The following is a 19,419-nucleotide window of genomic DNA, read 5'->3' on the forward strand; positions in this document are numbered from 1 at the left end:
TGTGGCTGGATAGTTCATTGTTAATTTTTTATAACTGTAATGGCTCCTTTGTAGAAGTACCTAGAGATGTAATTTTTTACTTGTAACTGATTTTTCTTGCTCTGAGATACATGTAACATTTTTAAAGGGTGAATCAAAATTAACACTTTTTTTCTCATGAGGCATTTAAAATAGCACATAGTTGTTTGCACAGAATCTTAGAGAATGCATTTTTTTTCAAATTTTATGAGTATGGTTATAGCCATTCTAGTCAGCGTTTTTATCTCCCACAGAGAAAGAATGCACTCTGTATGCAAAGTGGAGAACTCAAATCTCAGCATGGAGTGAAAATAAACTGTATACAATATTTTGGAAGCAAAGATTGTAGCATGCTGTATTTTTAAAAGAGAGAGGCAATTTCAGTTCTAAAACAGAAGGCTGAGGACATGGTCAGATGGCGAACGGTGCAAAAACATTTCTGAAACCACAAGATATTAACTGGTTGAGTTTAATAGAATTTCAGCCAGAAACTCTGTATACTGACAACACATTGAGTTGTCTGGAAAAAGGTTTGCATAAATACCTCTATTAACTGATAGTTTAACATTAGTTACACTATGAGAATACTGTACTAGGAATACAGTAGCATTGAATATATTTTCCAGTAAACGTAGATCAGTTAGAAAACAAGAAAGATATTGAGGCCCTAAAAAGAGTACAGAGGAGGGCAACAAAGGTAATAAGGAGCCTGGAGGCTAAACCATAAGATGAACAGTTGAGAGAACTAGGTGTGTCTAGCCTAATGAAGGGAAGGACTGGGGAGTGACATGATAGTAGTCTTCCAGCATTTAAGGAGTTGTCATAGAGAAGAGGGAGTCAACTTATTCTCCAAAGCACCTGAGGGCAGGATCTTTAAAGAAAGATCTAACCTAGAACTAAGGGGAAATTCCCTGAGTGAGAACAATTAATCAGTGGAACAGCTTGCCTCCAGAAGCTGAAGGTGGTTCATCACTGGAGATTTTTAAGAAAAGACTGGATAACCATTTGTCTGGAATGGTATAAGCAGGGCTTTTTTCCTCATAGAACGCCCAGAACGGAGTTCCGGCACCTTTTTGGGATGGAACCTTGTAGGGTAGGCAAGGCGGGTTGTATGACGTGAGTGAGTTTCGGCACCTTTTTTTTTTTTTTTTTTTTTTACAAAAAAAGCACTGGGTATAAGGAGGTTAGACTAGAAGACCTCCAAGGTCCCTTCCAATCTTGGTATTCTATGTTTTATGAACTCAAACCTATGTTCATCCTGAAGATTTGCAGAAAGATAGTATATCAAGAGAGAAATAACTGCCTCTGCTCTCACTTTAGCAGTCAAATTTTACAGAGGGCTTTAGAATATGAATAAAGAAGGTAATACATTTTTATCTTTTCCTGACTTCAAAGTATCCTTTTTCTGTTTTATGTGCTTGAAAAACCTAAATTATAACTCTCTATCTCCTTTCCTTCCCTGAATATTATCTTGTGGATAATAATCATCATTCTGGATGATTAAGTAATTATGCTAAATATAATCTGAATCCATGAGAAATGTTTCTTTAATTATGATTGATTAAAAGCAAAATTCTAAGGGATAGTTCAGTTTATTAGGTTCTATAAGTGTTTTTTTTAAATTAAAATCAAGTTCTGCAAAGCCAAAGTTAGAAGGAAGTTTTTCAACAGCACTCTCAATTTTTTCGTTGCCTCACAAGAAATGTCTTTACAGGAAGTTCAAAAGCTGTGTTTTTAATTAAAAACAGAAATGTGGTCAATCAGAATGGATCATCTACACTTACCTTATTGTGGCACCCTCAATAATATGTATGTATGTGTCCATCTGGGTACGGTATTATGTATATGTGTGTGTGTGTGTGTGTGTATTATACACACAGGCATATGTGTGTGTGTATCACCTCATTTAATCAGCTCCACCACCTGCATTAATATATTTTATTTGTATTTACACACCATATTTGTTTTCACACATCTCAGATATGGTTTGAATCAAAACAGTTATGCTGATAGTGCAAAATTTGTTCCAGAAGACCACTAAAGGGAGAATTGTGTCTCTGGTTTTATGATGCATGGACAGATGCAATTTTACTTTCTCATATCTAAAATTATTGTCAAACACAAATAATCGGGACCACTGTGCTGTCCTGTTCACCCACTCACGCACAAATAGTGGTTTAGCAGGTTTATTAATATTCCTCAGCAATCCCAATTAAGTGTCCCAATTAAGTCCAGCCAAAGGTAGACCAATGTTAGTCCACAGAGCAATGGTCAGTGAGTCCACAAGGGACTTGAAAGTTTCCCAAACAAGATAAACCCACAAGGCAAAATTAAATCCACAATATAAGAGAGTTCACAAGGCACAATCCAAGTCAAGGCACAGTGTCAATCCAAAGCAAGGTAGGGATCACAACTACCAGGAAATACACATCTAATGAACACATTGTTCCTAACATCATCTCCATCTGGCTAAATAGCCAGGTTCTGGTGCAGCTCATCAAGAGGGGTGAGGTTGCCCCCCCACAAGTAATCAGGCTGATTTTAGCTGTTCCTGCCTTTTCTCTGCCATATGTGTTCTTGGATCATGTGCAAAAGGCTCCTTGCTCATCACTGATAGGCTGCAGCTGCATTCTTTCTCTATCTGAAGCCTCAGGGCTGTCCTGCTGCAGTTGTGCTTCAGCCAAACCCCTCTCAGACGGTTGTGTGGAGCCAATGACCAATTCCCCTCCTGCCGTGCCTGGAACTGGTTTATCCTCCTCTGAATAGACATCTGGAGAGGTATCTGGGGAAGCATCCTGGGAGGGGGGTGTTAGTCATCACAGCCACATATTAACAATTACACTGATTTATTGTTCTTGCTTATACACAAAAATCTAATCAATTAACAGTCAGCACTAAATTGGCACTATATAAAAGTTAACTGAATTCAAGAAGGGCTAGACTTGGATTGTTTGTGGGAATGTAATAACTCTAGGATGATTCCTCTCTTGATTCCACTCCCATGTTCTGTCTCTCCTCCTACAATTGTTTACACATTACAACATGGAATGTTAGGCATACAGAAATTCTGTGTGTGTTTTGGGGGGGGGGCATCTGCTAGAAATATAAGCTTATATGTCTCTTATGTGTGTGTGGGCGTTAAGAAAATTATCCACTGAACTGTTTAATTGTTGTGCTAATTGTATATTTTAAAAATATACAAACCTTTAAAAAAGGTTTCATAGTGTCAAAATTTCCGCATGCTTTGCTGAGTGCATAGGATTATATTATATTATGTTACAAATAAGTAATTAGTAATGTAAGGACAGGTGACTAAAGAAAACCTGAATGTAGCATGCTCACATCCATTCCTGATCTAATCTCTAGTTGACATTTTTCTTTGCCACATATTAATGAGGGAAAGTCCCAACTGATTATGTTCAGTGTGATGGATGGATTTGCTTGGGCATGCAGAAGAAAAAAAATAAAAGCACCTAAGCACTTCTCATAAATATGCACAAATCTTCCAAGTGAATTTTAGCCCTGATACCAGAACTAAGGTTTACATTGATCATATGGAAAAAATATCCATTAGATTTACTCATAACACCCCTACTTTGCAGTTTGATCTCCCATGAACTCATTTTCATTCCATGCCCGATCCTGGGCCTCACTCCCTTCCCAACTGCAATAGTATCTTTCTTAACTATTTTGTGAAAGTGAAGGGTTTTTTAAAAAAATATTAAGGGTTTTATTTTATTGTGAAAGGAATGATGTATTGTAGCAGCAGTGTTGTTTATACTGAAGATTTAAGTCTGACTTCTCTGCTTATTTTCTTAAACTGTATTGTGAAGTGTGGATTTTTTTTTTTAAAAAAATCTCTTTGTATATGAAGTGGACTTAGCATCTGGCTTGTGAATAGCAAGCAGTTCTACGTATTCTGCTCACCTAATCTGCTCTCAGAGCATCCATATCTATCCCCTTGGTGTTTCATCATCTTCTCCCCATAGAAAGAGAGTGGGATGATTCCCTGTTCCCCTACAATCCCTTTTCCTCTTGGGTGTTTTTAAAATATGTCCCAGAAAATCATCCAACCTCTTAGAGTGGAGGTTTTAAAATAACTTTTAATATAGTAAACTAATTTAAAAAGTTAATTAGCATCAACATTTATGAAAATAGAATTAATGGAATAACTTCCAACTTAATAGTCATAATTATACTAATTAGACAAAGAAGAAAAAAAAATCAGGCTGTAGACCTGCAGAAGGGCACAGGGTGGCCACAGAAAGGAATGGTAAGTCCATTTTCAGAGTTAGAAGTTTCCTCATCTAATTCTGAATTCTCCCCTAAAGATTGAATTTACTTTGAAGAAAGCTGCCCCGTTGATGAGGTCATGCACCATCAACTTAAAAAATTAGAGATACTTTCTCAAACTGAGTGGTACAGATTCATAATGATATATGTACTTCCCCCAAGGAGGTTTATCTTGTCATGAACCTACTGTAAATCCTCTGTCAGTTTTTGTCTTCTTTCTATAACATATTGCTACAGAAATTTCTTTCTTTCCAAATGAAGGAAACTGAGAAATATATTTATGTATTAGGTATACTGCACATTCTGTTTTATCCTCAGATGTTCAAGACTGCATACATCAACAGCCAGTATTTTCCACACAACAATCCTGTGAGATAGTTTGGTCTAAGTGCTCTTCTGAACTGCAGCCATTAACTGCTTATCTGTCCTGTGTAAACTAGCAAAAAATGTTGTTATTTTTAACTATTTAATCATGTCCGACTCTTGGTAACTTTATAGGCAAGTGCTCTCCATGCTACCCTGTCAAGCACAGCTTCTTTTAATTGTTGTATATTCAACTTTGTATCAGATTTGATATTATCAAGCCAGCGTGTTCTTTGCTTGCCCCTTCTTCCTTTGTCCACTAACCATTCCTAGCCTTATTGCCTTTTCCAATGAATTTGCATGCATAACATGGCCAAAGTAAATGAGATGTAGTCTTATGATTTTAGTTTCTAGTAATGTGTCTGGTTTTATACGATTTAACACCTCTCTATGGTTTCTCTGGCTGTCCATGGTATACACAGTAATTAACACTAGCATCACAGTTCAAAAGTGCCAATTCTTACGTTCATCAGTCATTCTTGGTGTCCAACTCACACCAAACATCATGTTGAGTTATTGCCATAAAGTGTTCTGGTAAGATTTTTTTTTTTACAGAGTAGTTCATCGTTGCTTTGAGAACCCCTGCTGTAGAAGATCTTGCTCTTTCTGACTTATTGGCAAATATCTGAGGGGGCTGCTGGTCCCTGAATTGTGAACTACTGCTCCTCCAGTTCAGAGCCTAATTCATCAAATGGTCCCATAATAATTTCAATTGCTGGATCTGTTTTTTAAATAGCCATTTTACATTTTTCCAGTCAGTTGATCTAGAGGAAGAAACTTGGCAATTTCTTTTTGCCAGTGTCATACAATTAAAAGAAATCAGGCCACATTTCACCATTTTTATGCTAAGTCTGTTAAAGAAAATGAACAATGTCCAGCATTTCACTGTTCCACGATTGAACCATGAAAGCAAAAATAAAATGGTATAATGTCAGACACAATAGCAGCTCAGTACAAAACAGCCATTAAAGGCAAACAGTGGGGAGCGAGGGAACATGCCAGGCAAAGCATAAATCATAGCCAGCCAGTTAAAAAATGGTATTTGTATAAGGCAGTATGAAATGCAGTAGGTGAATGGATCAGCCTTGCTTGCCCCACTGGAGGAAGAAATACACTACATTTGTGGTAGAACAAGAAAACTCAGGGGGAGGGGACTTTTTCAGTAGTTTGGGGGTGAGCTGACGATAACACAATATATTTCTGCCCTCTTCAAATAATAGGGTGATCATTCTTGAACCAAGGCAAACAGGAAGTGTGAATCAACATCAGACAATGACTGCCTCAAGGTTACCCAGTGACCTTTATTTGCTGAGAATGGACTTGACACCTCCCGTCCTATCCTAGCACCTTAACCACGGCTTAACATTTCCTCCCAGTAAACCAGACTCACCAAGAACCAGCGCAAGGAGATCACTTTTTGAGGAGCTGAAGAAGAGAATGACATCTCTTTCTTTGTTATGAAAGATGGCCGAGGTTTAGAGGATTGGTACATTAAAAAGTGTTAAGTTATGGGGAAGAATTATTAAACTGTATGCACCCTACCTGGAAGGAACACTTTATTTTCAAGGACCTCTTCTAGAGAGTTAACTGATGGAGACTAATGCCTAGTATGGCTGGAATTGCTGGTGGATATAATGGGAGGAAGAAATTACATTGAGGGAGAGGAGGAAGAGCCTGTATCAAGACAAGAGTCAGGCTTAAAAAAATGGAGTTCAAGGTTGAAATGTAACTAGAGAAAAATGTCTCAAACAATCACCCTCCTTAATTCTCACAATGACCTAGTTTTCATGAATAAAGGGAAGGAGGGAGAAGCACAATCAGATTATATTGATTTATTGATTATGTACAATGAAGTAGTTTTTGAGTCTTAGCAACCACATCAATAAATTTTCTCCATGTATTCTATCCCTAGCTTGATCTTCCAGGTCTTCCAACAGTGCAGTGATTACCATGTAACTGCTTGCTGCTGGTCATCCTGTTCTCTTTTCTTCCATTTTTTTCCTCAGCATTATATCCTTTACCAGAAAATTAGATCTTTGGATAATGTGTCTGAAGTAGGATAATCTCAGTTTGATCCTTTGTCCCTTGAGTAAGAAGTCTGGACTGATTTGTCCAGTGATCCATTAGTTTGTTTTTTTGGCTTTCTATGGTATTCTCAAGAGTCTTCTCCAACACCAAAGTTCAAAGGCGTCAATACTCATTCTATCCTGCTTCTTCAAAGTCCAGCTTTTGTTTCCATAGAATGTCACAGAATACCATGGCGTGCACAATTCTGATATTTGTATAGGCGTATCATGGCATTTGAATATCTTTTCCAAAATCTTCTGTCACTACGATCTTATAAGAGTGGTATTGACCTGCATGACTTTGGTTTCCTACTGTGATCTATTTTGAAAGGCTATCATCAGTTCAATGCTGAAGGAATATCTTTGATTTGGCCTGTCTGTATCTGATCCCGTCTACTTTCGCTTTTCATGCCAGAGTACCCACTTCTGGAATTTCGCTCTGAAATTGAGCTGGTTAATTATCCTTACCTGTTTGTTGGACTGCTAGCCTCTTGGATTGGCTTTCACCTAATTACTTTCAGCCTGGAGTTGTCAACCTTTCTTGATCCATTTGTGATCTTGCCTGAAGGCACAGGTATCCACTAATTAAAAAAGAAAACCTAGGTCAAAATCTTGTAATAACTAACAAGTTTATTAATGAAAACTGTATAATATTTTATAATAAAATTACAATAGCTTATTGTTTTGGTTTATTCTGTATAGCATCCTGAAATCTATTTGAAAAAGGGGAATTGAATGTTAAAATAATAATGGATAAAACAATAAAATCAGCCCAAATACCTGAGATCTTTGTATCAGCTTCATGGAACATCTATGCCACTATTTCACCTTGATGCATGTAGTGCTTGAATAACAGTATGGCTTAAAAAAAAGACATTCACAGTAGGTGGTTTTATTGATTCCAGTCAGAATGAATAGTTGAAGATTCAAGCTGCTTTTTGCAGAAGTGGAACCTTCAAGGGGAAGACTAGCCTAACTTGATATGTATGAATATGTCTTGCCATTATGCCTGACTTGTCATGGTAAACACCAGCATGTTATTCACAGAGAACTCTGGAAATATGTACTGATGTGTAGTCATTTGTAAAGCACACACAAGGAAATACGTTTTGTATTTCAGTTACAAACAGCAAGAAAATTTTACTTTGGCTACATAAACAGTACCAATTGGGGAAATACACCATGTTTAGAATAGCCATTCATAGTTCTAGGAATACATGACTATAACTTGTATTATAAACAATCTCTAGATGTCTTCTCTTCAGTCTATTAAAAATGCAGGTACATTGTTATTTCAGTAAATGTTAAATGATCAAATATCCTTCTCTCCCTGTAAAATTCCTGCTTGGTGTTCAGGCACATTTTCTGAAGTATTAAAGGGTTAAGACATGATTAGGCAGATAGTCTGTTTACATACTGTGAAGGATGAGGTTTCTCCATCTCTGTATTATAGATTAATATTACTTAGTAGGTCTGTTATTTTCTCTATTACCTCTTGGCAGTTTTCAGTAGTAGGCCTAGAAATATGACCCAGGATCTGATCATAACATGTTTCTGCAGCAGTAAATATTATTCAAATCAATGTTCTTAATATCAGTGGAAATGAGTTTAGTAGCTGAAGATTGGATATTTTCTCCAATGTAACAGAAATAATTCAGGCTTTTTATATTCCTTGATGAAATAAAGCAATATTGTGAAGAAATCAGTTGTTTAGAGCTTCTGTCCTATGTATGAAAGTATGGTGCACTGAATTTAAGAATGTTTACTGCTAAGTAGACATATAGCATTGTACTATAAGTCCTGTGGTTTCCCCAAAGATCTGTTGGTTTCTCTGGACTGTAAACATTAAAGCCTTTAGACGTTTATGTTAAACTATTGCCATCACAAAAACCTTTAACAGAGTTGATGTTGGGAAGCAACTGCACAACAAATTCATTCTTAGCTATTTTAATGAACTTGTGCTTTGCAATCACTGCCACCCTTAGTACAGTTTTCATAATCACTGTTGGAACATGGAAATTATCATCTGGGATTCCTTGAGTTATTTTAAGTACTTGGTTATTAGGTTTTTTTTGTAACACTGCTGTAATTGCTTTAGGCATATTCAAATTAGTTGCACTATTTTTTATACTATACATTGATGTTTGTACTTGGAGTTGGCACACATTGTTGACGATCCTCCCTGCTGCTTTGGGAACAGAGTTGTAAAGTTTAGCCTAATGATTAAGATATTGGATATAGATTGATGGGATTCATGTTCAGGTCCTTACTTGGTCAAAGAGCTCCCTGAATTATTTTGGGTCAGTCAGTCTCTGAGCCCAAGCTCCCTCACATCATTATTGTTGAAAAGATAAAGGGATGCTCTTTTATCTAGTGGGACCCAGAAGTACACCTCTTCTGTTGCAGCTTATCTTGTGTCCAGTAGGTCACACACTACTAAGAAACTTGTATTTTTATTCAAAGATATGTATTTTTAAAATGCCATGCTATTGTGGTATAATGTATTTTTTGTTGTAGATTGAATGGGACTGTCAGAACAGAATACCTGAAACAAATTGGGGGAATCTAACACAAACTTCTTTCTGTAGTTCAATTAAAAAAAAAACTTGGTTAATCAACTCTTCTTTAGCCATTTCATTGAATTTGCAAAGGCATAACTTTTTAGTTCCTTAGAAAATGTATAAATCTGTATTTATAAAAACATCACTTTTTCTCTGCAGCGTTTGGCAAAGGCATCAGCCTGATGTATTTCATTGTCAGATTTAATTCAGGCTGCGGTCCATCTTCCTCCTGCTGCTTGGCTCTTGGGGAAAAGGGTCTCAGCAGCACCTGTGACTTTCTGTATAAATGAAGTTCCTATTATGAAAAGAGTGCAGTGGTTAGAATGCAGTATTGCAGGCTAATTCTATTGACTGCCAACTGCCAGCAGTTTGACAGTTCGATTTGCACTGGCTCAAGGTTGACTTCGCCTTCCATCCTTCCGAGGTCGGTAAAATGAGGACCCAGAGTGTTGGGGGTAATATGCTGATTCTGTAAACTGCTTAGAGAGGTCTGTAAAGCACTGTAAAGCACTTGTTATTGCTATTATTATCAAAGCTAATGGAACTGAAGTGGTGCAGAATGTCCCCAAGTTCTGTCTTGTTACCCTTCCTAATTAGGCACTCTGCATAAGGGATTATAACATTAGGTACAGATGTGGCTTCCAAGGAAAGCATGTTGAAGAAAGTTATGACAGCTCAAAGTGGAAGGACAGCTTTGGAAATGTTGCAGAAACTCTTCCTGATCAAAGAGCATGCCAAACATTGTAGTCAGTTAACCATATTTGTACGTCACTTAACCAAACGTTCATGGTAATTTCACCACACATTTTGACATATAACAAGGAGACATTCATCATTACCATCACCATTTTGCTTTTATTCTGAAAAAAACCCTTTTCTAACATATTTCATCACCACCGTATATAATTGAGGCATTAAAAAAAATTAAGTCACTATTCATGGTTCAGAAACACATAGCATTTTGCTGTTGCTGCTGTTGTTATTTTTTTGTCGCATAATTTTAATTATTATTGAAATTTTGATCATTTCCCCCAAATAGACGGATTCTTAGAAACTTAATTTCTGCCCTGAAATTAGCATAAAAATGACTAGTTGAAACAAGCATTTTCTCCTCTGCAGGAGGAGCCTGTAGTATTTGACAATAAATCTCTGAATCAATTTTGAAAAGCACCTTAGGTATTGGGATTACAATAAATAAATATATATTATATATAAAATCTGCTTACTCCAACTCAGCAGTGTAGCAAATTTAGTTATAATAAAATGTATGTGGTTGTTCATTGTAGTATCGTATACTAATATCAAATACCAAAAAAATGTATCTTGAAACTGGGTTCTAAAAGTAGACTTAAAAGAAAGGTAAATAAAATCCAAAACTGTATCAGTTAAGAAATTTATTCTAGCATATATCTAGTTCTTAGACTATTTCCATTCAGCTCTGATAGGTTAATACATTTCAGATTAGCCAGCATACTTGTTCAGCCTTTGTGTTTTCAGTGGAAAAAACAAATGATGGTCTCAAAACCCCTTGCTAGTTTTCTTTTAGAAAATATATATAATTTGAGATGTGCAGCAGTTGTGCAATAGCCATTTATGTTGTCATTCTCTGCTTTCTATGAACCACGAAAGACTTTGGGCTCTAAAATAGAAGCACAATCATGGCAATTCAATAGATGACAAGTTTTCACTCCTCCTCCCATCTAATTCCAAACATTTCTGCTTTGGGTCCAAATGCTACAGAATTTCTGCAGTCTACAAGAAGGAACCCAGTGCATTTCAAATGAAACTTTCTGTTTCTAATGTTACGTTACCTGAATTGGTGCTTATGGCCAAATGTATAGCTCATGACTTGCAGAGCTATTGGAGATGCAACATATTTTTCTGTTGATAATTGTATTTCCTGAGAAACTTGGCAGCAATTAGATGGGTACAGAGATTAAGACTCGCCCTGTATTTTCCATTTATAAATAAGATGTTTGCTTTGCTGTTTTATTTTTATTGTTCATTTAGAATTTTGATTTTTTTTAATGGTTTATCATTGAATTGTCTGATGGTTACTTTTGAATTTTCTGTGTTTACACTTTTTTGAGCTAAACTCCAACTCCTGTAAAATTGTCAAATAATTTTAGGGCTGCATTTGTGTGCAAAAAAGAAAAAAAAAGAATAAAAGAGAGACTTATACAGAGATAAAAGGAAACAGCTTGGGGTGGGTGGGTGACGTTTCCCCTTTCTAGTTCTCTTCAAGTATTTCAGATTCCCCAGAAATAAAGTTTCCTAAGAACATTTGGGGGGAAAAAAGTGGTAATCTCAAATTGATCTTTGTAGCACTTATCTTGCACTTATCTTTATTATGGTAGAGTGCTGTAATGATAGCTTTGCATGGGTAATGCGGTAGTATAGTGCCTGCATTGAAATGGTTAATTCAGTTGAATGGGGCAAAAAAAGAGATAAATCTGCATTATTCTTTCATTATGTCACTTCTTGATCTTTGTTCATTTACCAGGAGATTGAGGATTTAGATCCCTGTTTGTTTGTTTTTAATCCATTGTGTTTTGCATTATTTTATATCTGCAAGTGATATTTGGGGGGACTGCCCAAATTATTAAATATTTTTCAACCTCTGCTATCCTATACCATCATGGTTTGAGACCAGCATGGATCCAGAACCCATACAGCTTTATTCTCCAAAAGGCAAGGAAGGGCTAGTTTGGAAGGAACACCCTGTCCCCCTCCCATTCCAAAGATAACCTGTCATGATATCATTTCATCTTTTTCTTCTTCTTAATGGATTTTCTCTGGTAAAACAAAATTGAAGGAATTGGTGGGAAAAGAGATGAGAACATTTGAACCTTCCCAAGCTATCTTCCCTTATGTAAAATTCAATGAATATATATTATGAGCCGGGAGGGTTAGTAATTCAAACCTTATTGGCAGACACCTTATTCCAAAAATTTCAGTGAAAAAAAAAATTTGAGACATCAGTCAGGCTAAATCTCTTGACACACCTTTGTCTTTTTGACTAGAGAATTTTCAACTGCTCTCCCATACTTCTACCACAGCCTCTCCTTTCAACTCAGCTCTAGAGAAAAATAGAAAGGAAAGTGTTTTGAATCTTTTTTGGCCAAACCCCAGAAATGTAGAATTTAACAAATCTTGTGCCAGATATAAAAGTTGTAGCTGTACAACAGTGAAGTCTTGCTCATGGCGAAGGTTTTAATGAGGAATTCCTGTTTAAAATGTATAGATATAAAAAAGGATATATTGAAAAAGGAGGAACACAAGAAAAAAAAAGAGCCAACAATTGCACACACAGAATTCCAACAAAAATCTGTACAGTCTGCCTAGATAATCTAGTAGCCTTAGTTTCAGCAAAGGTTGAAGTCCATTGCAAAGGACAACTAGAAAGAAGTAATCTGATTTTCCTGCTTGGATGTTGTCAGATAGGCCTTCCTCATCCTGTTCTTTTTCTCCTTGAGCAGCACCCTATTTTACACAATACAGAAGATAAATGAAAACTTGATTCTTTGGGGAAACTAATCATGCAAACACCTGCATTTGATAGGTGTAGCTAGTAAAACAGAAAATTATCCAGTGGCTGAAGCTATCTTTGTAACAAAGGAGTGGAAAAATGATAAAAAGTGCTGAATGATTTTCACCAGTTATATGAAAAGGGGCAAGCTTTAGCAGAAAAGATGAATTGCCATCTGTTCAGGTTTCTTGGAGTGTTTTGGGTGATACAATTATGCCATACACAAAGTAAATGTTTGTCACATGAGAACAAGGTGATTTGCACAGTAAATAAAGAAGTAAAAATCACCTGCGAGAACTGCAAGATAAAGTTCTTCTAAATTTGCATTGTGCTTTGTATCAGTTCTGGGAAGGATAGAATAAACTGTTGAAATTAGTGGATTGTTAAATACTCATTTTCACTCCTATATCTATTGTTCACAGTGAAGGATTTTTGCCAGAAGTCTTGGTAAAGTAGTAAACTGTCTTGACTTTGTTTGAAGTTCTAATATTGATTCTCATGCTTCAAAATAATTTGTTGTCTAAAGTGTTGATTTCTGTATAGATAGAGAGCTGTTCTCCAGAACCTGGTTTGGCTTTGAATAGTCAAGAGTTTACATACTGTAGTGTGAAGTGCTCTATTTCAAACTCCCAACTGTGTCTGAAATTTACAGTGGAGTGGAAAAGGATTTGAAAAATATCAACCTGAAGTGGACACACTCTCTGCATTGTACTTGTCACCTAAGGGCCATTTATCTGTGCTTGTTGGGCGTTTCCGAAAATAACTTTTATGCACTTTTGCAAACACACATATATCCTATTCACTTCTGGTAGTGAAGTTCCATTAAAGTCAAATATTAAAAATATGGAATAAAGCAAAAGTTAGAACTGTAAGCTGTATCCAATTTGGATAAATATTTTAGTTTTAAATAAATTATGTTCCAGTACTTCAAAGAATCTTACCTATGCACAGAGGACACGCAAACATGTACACGTTTCTTTGAAATAGCATAGCATATTTCTGATATAAATCTGAATTTTCTTCTGTTAGAAGTGCTTTATACTACTAGCAATATAGCCAAGCAATCTATGGTATAAACCAAACCTTGCCTTTTTCAGAAGGTAGATTCCAATGAGGGAAAATATGCATTAGTTTTCCAAGTTTACAGCATGGTGCACATATGCTATGATCAGCTTTACGCTCAGACAGTCAACAAAACTACAAAACCTAGAACTGCTTGGAGATCTAGAAGTGAAGGTAACAGGAAAACTCTTGATCAGACTCAAAGACCTCTGGAACTGGCCACAATGATGAACAAATATGTACCCAGTGAGATGATCCATACCCCATCTTTTCATAATTGCTTTCCAATGTCAGACACAAGTATGTAAATCACTGTGTTGTTAAATCATGTCTTATCATTTTCCTCCTCCTTATTCTTCCCATGGATGCCTGTAGTCAAAGTGTAGATGACCTTATAATAACCTTTTTACATGGCTATCCCTTGGCTATAATAGTAAATCTTTTACATGACTATTCCATGGCTGTTCAAGAAGGCAAAACAGAAAAGTCTTAGTATTGAGGGGTCCTTGGTGCTCTCTGAGCTTGGTTGTTTTCTTGCAGATATTTCATTACCCAAACTAGGTAACAATATCATGTTTTGATGTTATCTAGTTTGGGTAACGAAACATCTACAAGATAACAATCAAGCTCGGAGAGCATCAAGGACCCCTCATTTCAACTTGGAGCTACAAATATTCTCTATCAGCCTTAATATTCATTTAGTTACCCACCCATACTATAACTAATTTTATGATTATGAAGGCGAATATACGTGTCCCAAAATAATGTTACAGGATCCAATCTGGGTTGGTCATCGGGATCAGAGTCCAAGCTTTCGGACTTGTGCTGGAGTCCATCTTCTGGGAACTTCTCTCTAGCCAGTTAATCATAATTTATGATTATTGTAAAAATCTATTTTTTGCTTCTTATAGTTTTGAACAGTTGTGTAATAACTTTTTTCAGTTAAGAGTTCTGCTAGACATCATTACTGCTGTATCATAGCTCAAATGTGCAGTTTCTAGATCCTAATAAAGTAATGATGCACTGTTGTTCCATTTTATAGTGCGGCATCGACCTTGTTCTTCACCTGGGAATTTGAATCACCTGCAAGGTTTTGTTTGTTTCTTTTTATAGTACTCAGTCCTGAAAAAGGAATGGGAAATAACCACCCAATTTCTCCTCCTTCAGATCAGGAAAATTAAAATGTGCTTAGTAGCAGCTTCTGTACCGATGTCGTGTTTCTCATAAGTGATTCCTCAGAGTTCTAAGTTCTGTCAGTGCTTCTAGGTTATGTTTCATTGCTAGGAGATTCCCCACCCTCTCAGCTATAACTGCCAAATATCATTCAGATGCTGATAAAGGAGCAAAAAAGGCTTGTGATGGATTTCTAAAGACATGCCATGGGTCCTGGCTTAGCTAAGAAACATGGAATTTTAAAATAAGAAACTTCCTGGCAATGAGCTATGAAACCAGTTGTGATCTGCAGGAAAGAGTCCATGAAATGAAATAAATTATTAACCACCAGCTCAACGGGAACAACTGAACTTTCCTACAAAGATTGCCCTAAAGGTAGTCCTCAATTTACACAATTTGGACTGGAAAATTCATTATTATGTGGTGCGGTTGTTAGGCATCCAATTTTATGACCTTTTTGCACACAATTTTATGACCTTTCTTTGCCATGGTCATTAAGCAAATCCCTATAATAATTAAGCAAGATAACAGCTGGCTATGATTTGCAATCTTTCTTACTGGCTTTCTCACTTTGCTGTTCAGGAGCTGGCTGAGAAATGGTCCCATGAGATGGTTGCATGAATTCAGGAAGCTGCAGTTGTTCTAAGTGTGAGCTGATTGCAAAATGCCCGGATCGTGATCAAGTGACCATGAGACCACTTTTTTTCAGCATTGTCATAACTTTAAATGGTCGCTAAACAAATGGTTGTAAGTCGAGGAGTGCCTATATTAAAATAATATAAATGCGCTTAGGTCAAATTCTAACTTCATTTTCACCGCTGTTGTTTCTGCAGGATATAAATTTTAAATGAACACATAACCTTTTAAAGGAAATTATTTTGAAATTTATCAGATATTTAGCAAGATGGATTTGTTCTTTGAAAAGTGAGTTATATCAACCCTGAATCATGTTATGTCAAGTATCTAGCACTAGCTGCAAAGTTTGGTATCATGGTAAATAGATTGGAGCCTCTTCACAGAAAGTTTCAATGTTATTTGATTCATTATTTGATTTGATTCAGTCATTCTATTCCTTTAGAGCAGGGCTTTTCAACCGGTGGTACGTGTACCACCTGTGGTATATTAGCATGTGGCAGGTGGTATGTGGCCCTGCCCAGCTAAGTGTAGTGGGGGAGGGAACGAGCCAAAGCAGCGCAGACGTGCCTTAAAAGAGTCCTCCAGAGCTGCAAAGTGGCTGGGGTGAGGCAAAGGCCCCAGGATTGGCACTTCTGGCTCACCTGGAAGAAAAAGGAGGAGGAGGGGGAGGAGGAGACAGGAGAGGCTATAAAAGGAGGCAGTTTGGGCAGGTGAGGAAGAGAGAAAAAAAGACGCAGTCTTGGGAGGAGGCGGAGTCAGCTGTAGCTCCACTGAAGGGAAAGGAGGAGGGTGGGAGGAGAGGAGAAATCAAGCAGGCCGGCCATGAGCTGATCTACAACTTCTGTGGCAGCCATCTGTACTGGCAGCAATAAACAGGCAAGAAACGCAGTGGGGGAGGGATCGCCCTCCACGAGGAATGAAGAAAGGAAGCATCCGCTGGAGATGAGGCATGGAGAGAGGGAGATGGCAATGAGAAAGAGGGAGGGAGGAGCAGGAGGGAGGGAGGGAGGAGGTGTTTAATGGCAGAAGCGAAGTGCTGTTTCAGCTGAACAACAAACCAGGAGAGTGGAAGGATTCTTATGTGCTTTTGTGACTTTGAAGTTCTGGGATTTGTGCAATGTGGGCTTTGTGTTCTTAAGGAATTGGCAATTGGCCAATTGTTGGCAATTTCTATTTGGCTGATGGCTGATGTCTCGTGTTAGCTTCTATTGCTCTGCTATTGTTAGCTATAAGTTTTGCTGCAAGGGATTTTGAAGTATTTTTCTCCTGAATGGATTTTGCCTGTAGCATTCCTTTACTTATGAATGGAGCCATTTGGGGAGGCTGCCTTAGCCGCCAGCCAGTACTTACTATGGTTTTTTTTTCTTCCTTAAGTGCCGGCTGCCAGCTCCTTAACTTTCGTTTCTAGCCAGTAGCTAATTCTTAAAGGGGAATGTGCCTTTTTAAGCTAGTTCACTCAGGGGCTTGTCTTTTCTGTGTCTGGAGGCTTTTCCTTATTTGATAAATATATGGAAGAGGGAAAATATGGGGGGGGGGGTCAAATTCTTCCTTCAGAAGGAGATGGGAATGAGAAAGAGGGAGGCAGGGAAGGAGGGAGGGAGGGAGGGAAGTCCCGCCTTAGCACTTGGCCACCAGCAACCCTGCCATTGACTTTGCTTGTCCAAAAGATGCAAAAGGGGATCACATGACCCTGGGACACTGTGACCATCATAAATATGAATCAGTTGCCAAGCATACAAATATAATGGGGATGCTGCAATGGTCATAAGTGTGAAAAATGGTCATAAGTCATTTCAGTGCAATTGCAAGTTTGAACAGGTTTTTTGGGGGGAGGGTAATCAAGTTTTTGACACCTTTCTAGGTGGTACTCGAATATTGCCATATCCTAAAAGTGGTACAATCGATGAAAAGGTTGAAAAGCCCTGCTTTAGAGTCCCAGGTTGTGATATTAAATGTCAGCATGAAAGTACTCCCATTAATCAGGCCAAACTTGGTTATGCACTAAAAGTCACATTTCACAGTAGAAAGTATCAGCAACTTTCAACAAAATGCAAAGCAAGCATGAGGTGAGAGATCTGGGAATAGGATTTTCCTCAAAACCTTATGCGCTATTTTCTTGGCAAGGTTTTTCAGACGTGGTTTGCCATTATCTCCTTTCCAGGGCTAAGAGAGAGTGAGTGGCCCAAAGCCACGCAGTTGGCTTTGTGCCTATGATAGGACTAGAACTCACAGTTTCCTGGTTTCTATAGTCTGGTGCCTTATTCGCTACACCAAATTGGCTCTTTATATTAAACCTCCATTGTCTCTCTGCTGCTTGATCAAAACTATTCTTTTGCAGAAGGAGTATAGGCAAACTGTGTTTTATTTTTATTTGTTTTGAATTTTTAGTTTCCTACCAAATTCTTTTACTTCTTCTTATGGTGGAAAGGAATTACAATATTAATCTATTCCCACTGTGATGTTATTGTAAGTTTGCATACAATGAACCTTGTGCATAAATTATACTATTGAATCATAATAGTTGGCTTGGATGAATCTATGACATCAAATTCCATCTTGGCTGTTACTGGCTAGGCTGAGAAAAAACATGCATATTTTCTTTCATTGGGTGGGGATATCACCTGTCTTGAAGGAGTTGATGACATAACTCTTTTTAAAAAAAGAGTTTTATATCTCTATCATTAAAATAACTTTAGACCAGGATTAGTTTCATCTTTTCCAGTCAAGGTAGGTCTGAGAGTGGTGGTAAATCAGTTCTTAGTAAAGCTGGGTAGTTTTCTGGGTCTATTTCAATTTGATTTCAAGACAAGTCATGACGTACAGATGTATTAGTTGACCTAGTGGACGATGTGAGAGACTAAGATGGGAATGTTTGTGCTTCTGATATTTCTATGGTTTTTGATGTCATTGGCCTTAGACTCCTCTTGGACTGTCTTGGGAAGGTTTGGGGGATGGGGCAGAGAAGAGAGAAGCAAGCCATGACTCTACTATCTACTATTAGGATAGTATAGTTCTTCTCCTATCCTGGAGGCAGATTTCTGATGAGATATTTGGGGAATACTGATCCATCTTGCAGTGCCTATACTGTGTAGTACAGTTCTTATTCTGGCTGTTTAACATCATATGAAGTTCTTAGGTATGATCATTAGGAATTGTGCATCTGGCTGACAATTTTCCTTAGTGTAGGTATGCCAAGTTCCTGCATGGCTCTTTCAATAAATTGAAACATTTGAATAGTGTAGTGCATAGATCTAATACATCTAGTTCCAGTTTACATGGTCATTTCCCACTTTTAATGAGGAAGTTGATTGTCTGATTTGGAATTCTGCAACTATTCTATTCTATTCTATTCTATTCTATTCTATTCTATTCTATTCTATTCTATTCTATTCCTATTCCTATTCCTATTCCTATTCCTATCCCTATTTCTTCTATTCTATTCTGCTTATGTATTTTATTGAAATATTCTCCTATGGCAGGGGTGTCAAACTGCCGGCCTGCGGGCTGGTTTCATCATACTGGAGCCACGCCCACCCCATTGCCGGCAATGGCAAAAAAGCTCCGATACATTGCGCGACGTCATGTGACGTCGCGAGTTTGACATGTCTGTCCTATGGCAATGTTATCAGAACTATATATAGATGAGCATGGTGATGTAGTGAGGAAGTGTTACATGAAGGGAAAAACTAAGGGGATACATAATTCAAATCTCCTTGAA

General features: G+C 37.4%; 1 protein-coding gene across 1 annotated transcript in view; it reads left to right on the top strand.

The window, feature by feature from the left end:
* Positions 1 to 13,978: 13,978 nt before the first annotated feature.
* The window catches only part of LOC107294101 (tubby protein homolog), a 41,167-nt gene continuing 35,726 nt past the window's right edge, over positions 13,979 to 19,419 (top strand). Inside the window, exons 1-2 of the mRNA XM_029285537.1 lie at positions 13,979 to 14,192; positions 15,935 to 15,989. Coding sequence (XP_029141370.1) covers positions 13,979 to 14,192; positions 15,935 to 15,989 — 269 coding nt within the window. The remainder of the gene's footprint in view (positions 14,193 to 15,934; positions 15,990 to 19,419) is intronic.

Source organism: Protobothrops mucrosquamatus, unplaced genomic scaffold (assembly GCF_001527695.2).
Source record: "Protobothrops mucrosquamatus isolate PMUCROS unplaced genomic scaffold, P.Mucros_1.0 scaffold1831, whole genome shotgun sequence".
Taxonomy (NCBI): Eukaryota; Metazoa; Chordata; class Lepidosauria; order Squamata; family Viperidae; genus Protobothrops; species Protobothrops mucrosquamatus.